At 36.6% G+C, this 8,300-nt stretch overlaps 1 protein-coding gene across 1 annotated transcript; it reads right to left on the reverse strand.

Annotated features, from left to right (window-relative positions):
* Window positions 1-5,755: 5,755 nt before the first annotated feature.
* LOC115880788 lies at window positions 5,756-6,277 on the reverse strand. The gene has a single exon (XM_030898074.1). It carries the CDS (start codon window positions 6,275-6,277, stop codon window positions 5,756-5,758), a length of 522 nt encoding a protein of 173 aa, XP_030753934.1.
* Window positions 6,278-8,300: the final 2,023 nt, after the last annotated feature.

The following is an 8,300-nucleotide window of genomic DNA, read 5'->3' on the forward strand; positions in this document are numbered from 1 at the left end:
GCGAAAACTTTTTAAACAAAATTGGCTGTAATACTAAATCTAAATGAAAATAAAATATTAGTACGCCTATGACTCAAGAGTTTGGTTTGGTTTGGAGGCGACACGTGCGAAGAGATATGCATGGCTTCCACATTTCGAGAGGCGGGGTGAGACTAATCAGCTAAGACAAATCAAGTGGTGGGAAAGAATATGGCCTTAGATGCCAGGTCTAGGAAATATTCCCTAACATTAAGGTTTCTATCCAGGAAATACATTTTTAGAAAACATATTTTTGGACACAATTTAGTGTGTGTATTTAATTTGTTTTCTCAAACTTGGCATTTCTAAAAGTATCATCAGATAAATATTTTAAAGAATATTTTTGTTGGTAGATTGACCGTGCCAACCAGGCTTCAGGAAATTTTCAAAACTTCATCTGGCAACACTGACAGTATCGAAGTCCTAGAACGATAGACATACTTTGACACATTTATCAAATCAGTCGGATTTTGAAAGGGGTTGGGTGTACATCATTCTACAATATATTTACGATTTTGAAGGTTACCCATACATCGCGAGACGTTTAATCTTTTAACAATAAAAATAATTAAACGTCCGGTTGTATCTACACTGCTCATGTTTTTGTTAAAGCTTGCTCATAAGTTAAAACAAGCATTAAAAAAATGATTAAAAATCAACTTTAAAAAAGGACAATTAGCAAAATAATTATAAAAAATTAAATCAAAGGTTCAAAAATACCTCCCTGTTGTGCTTCGCAATAGCCAAGACGGTTATAAAACTCTGACCTAACTAGCTAACATAACAGCGGGGATATTTTCTAACGACTGAACGATTTTAATCGCAGCTCGTCAATATTCATGGGTCGTTCATGGTTATGGCCATAAATGGATTTTTTTACATATCCCCACAGAAAGAAGTCATTAGGCGACAAATCAGGAGAACATGGTGGCCAATTAATTGTGCTTTGTGTGGAAATTAGCCGATTGTGAAATGTGGTTTGAAGGAACAGATTTACGTTCCGTGCGTTATGCGCAGGACAGCCATACTGCTGAAACCACACTTCCTCAAAATTGATTGTGAAATTTCAAGACTGCTGTGGTACAATTTTGGTTTTTGTAGGATATCCAAATATTTGGCAGCTGTTAACATACCATCAATAAAAAAAGGCCCAAATATATGATTTTGCAGCATGCCAGCCCAAACATTTATTTATTGTAGATATTGTGTCCGCAGTACCATACTAAGGTGCTTATTTTCTCGAGACCAATAACGTACTATCGAAGGATTGTCGTAGCCATGTAAGGGAAACGAGCTTTCATCTGAGAATAATATATTTTCCAAAAATAAATGATTCCGATCCGCTCTTTCTCTTACAGCCTCGCAAAACTCCAGACGTCTGTTACAATCTGCGGGAAAAATTTCTTGCGTGGTACTGATTTTGTAGGACTTATATCCATGCTTTTTTAAAACCCTGCACACCGTTCGAGCATTGCAACCAACTTGGTCGGCTGTATTTCGCTTGAACAAGGTTCGCTTGTTTCGACCGCGGCACAAATATTAGTTTCCTTGTCGGGAATCACCTTCTCTGCGCCTTCCTTATTGTCACAATTTCTGCACGCCGCAATGCAGCCTGTTTGCTCAAATTTATGGACAATGTTGCGTACAGTTGTGGCACAAGGCACAGGGCGATCTTGGAAGGTGAACACAAAACGCCCAGTGACCTCTTCCACACTTGACGAAATGTAAAACCATTTAACGATATGCACCTTCTCTTCGGTCGTATAAATAGCCATTTTTGAAACACTTAACGTACATACCGAAACAGCTGGCGAAAAGAATGATGCAAAAATAGTTTGGATCTCATGTGATCTATTTCCTTTCCACACCCTTTCATCTACATAAAAGTGCGTATTCACTATCCGAACAGACAGATGATACTATCCAACGAGCGAATGTCCAGTCTTGTTCGCGCTGTTCTATAATTCTCATTCGTTGCGAACGTCTCTGATATACCGACTGGAAACGGATGATGGAGTGAACCGAATGGCGAACGGCCGCATGCATTCGGTTTGCTGTCCAAATATACCGAACTTCATTCCTTTGTTCTTTCGGATAGTGAATACGAACCTTAACATAAAGCACCGCCCCTCTCAATGCGTTCTCCCACCATGCTTATGCTTTACCTTGCCCACACCCGTAAAAACCGGCAACACTGTATCGGTCGCACCGGCTCCTCGCCGGCCCCTTTTGATGCTGTCTCTCTGTCTGTCAACCGGTCATTTATATTATTCTCTGTCTTACACGTTAAAATCCAATACACAGTAATCAAATGACCAGGTCGGTATACACATCGGGACAGGTCAACTCTGTGTATAGGATTTTAACGTGTAAGACAGTGATGTAGGCAGCTTAATGGCAAATCAAATGTATTAAAAAGAGAAAAAAGTTGGGTGGGTATGGGTGGGAACATTTCTTCTGAGCAGTATTGCCAGATTTTGCATCAAATTTCAAACCGCATAAGTAGACGTTTCAAAAAAATGTGGCATCTAGGGGTTGGATCTGGATTTTCAACAATTGGAGATTTACTCAATTTACTACAACTGTAATAGATTACATTTTAGCTTAAATATATTATCTTCATTTCAGTAGTATACATGAACATTTAACATAGTTTATTTTATTCTAATTTCTTTAAGACTACGATAGTATACTGGTCGGCAAGAGAAAATCTTGGGTCGTTTATTTTGGAAATTAAATATTTACCCTACATGTCTGAAGTGAATCGCTATGGTAATCTTGTAAGTCGGGGAGAGAAAATTATTACCTATCTACTTAATCCGGAGCTCAACTTCATACACTTGGGAAAATTCTTGCTCTTTTCTCTTTGTTCATTTATACAATCACAGAGTCTATAGACTCTGTGCACGACAATCGGTACCCAAAGCCGTGTGTAAATTATCGGTTATATCATTAAATAAACTAACCAAAAAATATGCTGTATTACGTAGTAAATAGTGCAAATTCTATGGTCGACCATTCTAATCAGTAGTAATAATAATGGAGTGAGCCAGTGTGAAGTGAGACTTTGAGTGATGAAAATGAGTTATCTTTTTATTAAATTACGTGGTATAACTTAACACAATGATGAATCGTTTAATGTTTCATATGCACCTCCATAATTATTTAATCTGTAATCATACCGATTACATTGTTCGACAACAGAATTTGCGCTTTTAGTTCGTTTTGGAATTAATAGATTATCTGTTTTATTATGCAACTAAGGATGTACGTGTCTACGTAATAGTGCATCAGCAACTCTCTCAATATATCGTATTGTACTGAACACGTTGACACACGAGAATCAACAACCAAAGCCGTGTGTATGCTTCATTAAATAAACTAACCAAAAATATGCTCTATTACTTAGTTACGTATCCTCGGATTACATCCTGAGAATTCAAATAATCAATTAATTACATAATATTGTAAATATCACAAATTCTATTGTCGACCGATCCGAGTTAAGTGGATGAGTAATAAACTTCTCATTTTCTCCCGTATTTTATAGTCTCTTCTCTTTCAGTATATCGTATTGTACTGAACAAACGTTGACTTTATTCTTCATACACACGACAATCGGCATACAAAGCCGTACGTTGCGTTTATTAAATAAATTAACCTTTTGTTTATTTATTGGTTCGTTTATGCTTTATTTAAATGATTGTTATTATTTTGTCAAGTTATACCACCAAGTGCTATAAACTAGTACAAAAAATTAAAACTTAATTTTAAGTAAAGTTCTTCGAAATATATCTGTATTACTATTATGAATGAAAACTCTTATCCATTTTTTAATTTGAACCTATTAGATTGCCATGTGTTTTTTTATTATTATTGTCAATTTTCTGCGTATAGCTGATAAATTAATCTATTGTCAATTCAAATATAGATTCTAAAATACCATTTGTTATTCATAAAAACGGCCCTTTTATTACTTCTCTGTCATACTGATCACTCTAAAGTATTTCTTTACATTGTTTACCAGCAAAAGATTTATTAATTTTATGGTCCTTTATATTACTCATCCCTGATTCCAACCAATTATGGCCGCTGATGAAGCGGGAGGTAGACGTTCACTTTCGGTCATAGGCGTACTAAAAACTGAAATTTCTTATCCTCGTATTCAGAATTATAAATAGCAATAAAAGGATAAAGATAAGTAAAACTTTATACTGATAAGTTTGCTGTACCAATAAAAAAGTAGTAGTAGGAAATAGTATTTCATAATATTATGACCTGATAATGTTATAATGTAATACTATAAAGTAAAGTAAAAAGATTTGAAGTTAACATCTCCTTTTGCTGCTAAGGCTAATCTTGACGGGGCCTACTTTGTTTACGCGGAATCGAACAGCGCGGTCCTCGGTTAATGACCGAGCAAGTGTCTAAATCGGCTCTTACTCACGAGGTATCCGATCTTATCCGGCCTCAAATCGGCGTGGCGTGAATGAGCGTGTGTGTCCAAAATATTTTACACTTTTGCCTTTATAGGACAACAGCACGATACAGAGTTTCGAACTGGTCACCCGTCTATCCACTAGTATCGACTTACGTCGTTTAACTTCGGTGTTCTATTGGGAACCGGTGCGCGGTGTTTCGAAGTAGCTGGACCGTTGGTTACCCGTAATACTATAGCTACAACCGTTATAACACTGGTTATACCACCCCGCATAAATTCAGTATTATTACTTAAATAAGTAATTTATTTCACACCTTAAAGTGTAGCACAATTAGAATCATTAAAACGATGCCACTTAACAGTTACATAATGTTTATAATGTTAATTTTAAAGGTCGTTTTACATAAAGTATTTATCTGTTTTTATTTATGATACAAAACTTGATCATAAAACTTTCATGTCGATGAGTTTTTTTTTTATATTGTGTATGTATGGGGCTTAAGAAGCAGCGTGGTGAAAGCGTTGTTCCACTGTTCGCATCTTAAGCTTGTCGTGTGTCATAAAAAAGATTATTATTAAAATTCTAATAAAATTAAATTTACAAATTCGCAGCAAAACTTTTAAACTAAAGTTGGCTGTAATACTTCAAATAAATGAAATAAAATATTAGTACGCCTATGACTCAAGAGTTTGGTTTGGTTTGGTGGCGACACGTGCTAAGAGATATGCATGGCTTCCACATTTCGAGAGGCGGGTTGAGACAAATCAAGTGGTGGGAAGGAATATGGCATGGTACGGAATGGAATATTTCCTAACATTAAGGTTTCTATCCAGGAAATAACTTTTTAGAAAGCATATTTTTGGACACAATTTAGTGTGTGTATTTAATTTGTTTTTTAAACTGGCATTTCTAAAGGTATCATCAGATAAATATTTTTAAAAAGAATATTTGTTATTGAGTGACCGTGCCAACCAGGCTTCAGGAAATTTTCAAAACTTCATCTGGCAACACTGGCAGTATCGAAGTCCTAGAACGGTAGACAGAAATCAAATCAGTCGGATTTTGAAATGGGTTGGGTGTACATCATTCTACAATATATTTACGATTTTGAAGGTTATCCATACTCTCATCTCGAGACGTTTAATCTTTTAACAATAAAAATAATAATTAAACGTATCGGTTGTATCTATACTGCTCATGTTTTTGTTGCTGTTTCAGCATAAGTTAAAACAAGCATAAAAAAAAAATGACTAAAATCAACTTTAAAAAGGACAATTAGCAAATAATTATAAAAATTAAATCAAAGGTTCAAAAATACCTCCCTGTTGTGCTTCGCAATAGCCAAGACGGTTATAAAACTCTGATCTAACTTTAGCTAACATAACAGCGGGGATATTTTCCAACGACTGAACGATTTTTAATCGCAGCTCGTCAATATTCATGGGTCGTTCATGGTTATGGCCATAAATGGAGTTTTTTACATATCCCCACAGAAAGAAGTCATTGGGCGACAAATCAGGAGAACGTGGTGGCCAATTAATTGTGCCTTGTTTGGAAATTAGCCGATTGGGAAATGTGGTTTGAAGGAACAGATTTACGTTCCGCGCGTTATGCGCAGGACAGCCATCCTGCTGAAGCCACACTTCCTCAAAATTGATTGGCAAATTTCGAACTGCTGGTACAATTTGGTTTTGTAGCATATCCAAATATTTGGCAGCTGTTAACATACCATCAATAAAAAAGGCCCAATGATATGATTTTGCAGCATGCCAGCCCAAACATTTAGTTTTTTGTGGATATTGTGTCCGCAGTGCCATACTAAGGTGCTTATTTTCTCTAGACCAATAACGTACTATCGAAGAATTGTGGTAGCCATGTAAGGGAAACGAACTTTCATCTGAGAATAATATATTTTCCAAAATAAATTATTCCGATCGGCTCTTCCTCTTACAGCCTCGCAAAACTCCAGACGTCTGTTACAATCTGCGGGAAAAATTTATTGCGTGGTACTGATTTTTTAGGACTTATATCCATGCTTTTTTAAAACCCTGCACATCGTTGCAACCAACTTGTTCGGCTGTATTTCGGCTTGAACAAGGTTCGCTTGTTTCGACCGCGGCACAAATATTAATTTCCTTGTCGGGAATCACCTTCTCTGCGCCTTCCTTATTGTCACAATTTCTGCACGCCAAATGCAGCCTGTTTGCTCAAATTTATGGACAATGTTGCGTACAGTTGTGGCACAAGGCACAGGGCGATCTTGGAAGGTGAACACAAAACGCCCAATGACCTCTTCCACACTAGACGAAATGTAAAACCATTTAACGATATGCACCTTCTCTTCGGTCGTATAAATAGCCATTTTTGAAACACTTAACGTACATACCGAAACAGCTAGGCGAAAAGAATGATGCAAAAATAGTTTGGATCTCAGGTGATCTATTTCCTTTCCCCACCCTTTCATCTACATAAAGGTGCGTATTCACTATCCGAACGAACCCAACAAACACATTTCTTACGGGCCAGCATCAAACAAATGCTGCATTGCCGGAGAACAGGCACTGGACCGACCCCAAAAAAAAGTACTGGCCCGGACCGTATATGACCGCCCGGCCGACAGTCGAACCGTATGTCGGCCGACCGTATAAATCGGCGTTGGGCCGATGCAACGTCTAAATTGTATCGTTGGGCCAACGCTGGCTATACGTGCTTAAATCTTATGGCCCTATGGATTATATTTAATTTAAAATAAACATTGTCATTCGGGCCAGTACTTTATATAAGGATGTAATGGCTAAAAAACGGAATCGGCAGAATGCTGGCCAAACGCAAGGTTTCCGTTTCTTGCTAAACTTGGCAACCAGCATCGTTATTTTAAATAGAACACCCGTATATTAGTTTGTTGATTTGTCCTTGAAATTTTAAATAACTACTATAATGCCTTCTATACCTATATCTTCCTTTTAGGAAAAAAAATAATTTCAAACTTTTACTGACGCATAACCGAGAATTCGCGACTTCAACTTTGATTCTTATTTTGAAAATTTGGAAAGTTTTTTTTTTAATTTTTTTTTCGAAAACTGTTGAAGAAAGGCATAGGGCATTATTAGAAGTTACATAAAATCTCAAGGTCAATTCAAGCAAACTAATAAAAAAGAGATTGAACACTATATAAAAAACAGAAGTTGTGTCATAAGTTTAAGCAGAAAACTACATCACTATTTTAAGACCCAGTTTTTTACAAGAGGATTGGATTTTTGGTTCTCCGTAAACGTCAAATAGGACTTATGAATAACCCTGTACATACACCAGCTGACCAGCTAAAATATTGTTGCGAGCCGATTATTAGTTCGCCCTAACCTCACAATATGGCCCGCCCTCGGATGACCTTAACATAGACACCGCAATGATTCATTCGTTCGAGAAAATCGAGACCCACTAGAATGGACAGTACATACGAGAACATTCGAAAACCTTCTCTATGCGCCTAACGATCTTTGGACTATTCTGGATTTCTTTTACCTGTCGTTATAAAAGCCGGCGGCAGTGACCTAGAGAGGGCAGTTACTCTAAATATAGGATTAGACGCTAAAATTCAAAATAAATTCTTAGTTATAAATCGTTTGTAAATAGTTCTATAAGTCTTTTATCGTTATTATTTTTTATTTAATTAGTGTTAAATAAATAGTGTTTAAATAAATTGTGACTTTCTATCCACACGGAACCGACGAAAACATAACAATTGGTGTCAAGTGTGGCGTGTGTGATAGACAAGAAAAATAAAAAGACTGACCATGGCTCTGAAAAAATTGTTGAAAGACTTGAAAGTGTCCGAACTGG

The sequence above is a fragment of the Sitophilus oryzae genome, unplaced genomic scaffold, assembly GCF_002938485.1.
Source record: "Sitophilus oryzae breed Bouriz unplaced genomic scaffold, Soryzae_2.0 scaffold_1658_pilon_pilon, whole genome shotgun sequence".
NCBI lineage: Eukaryota > Metazoa > Arthropoda > Insecta > Coleoptera > Curculionidae > Sitophilus > Sitophilus oryzae.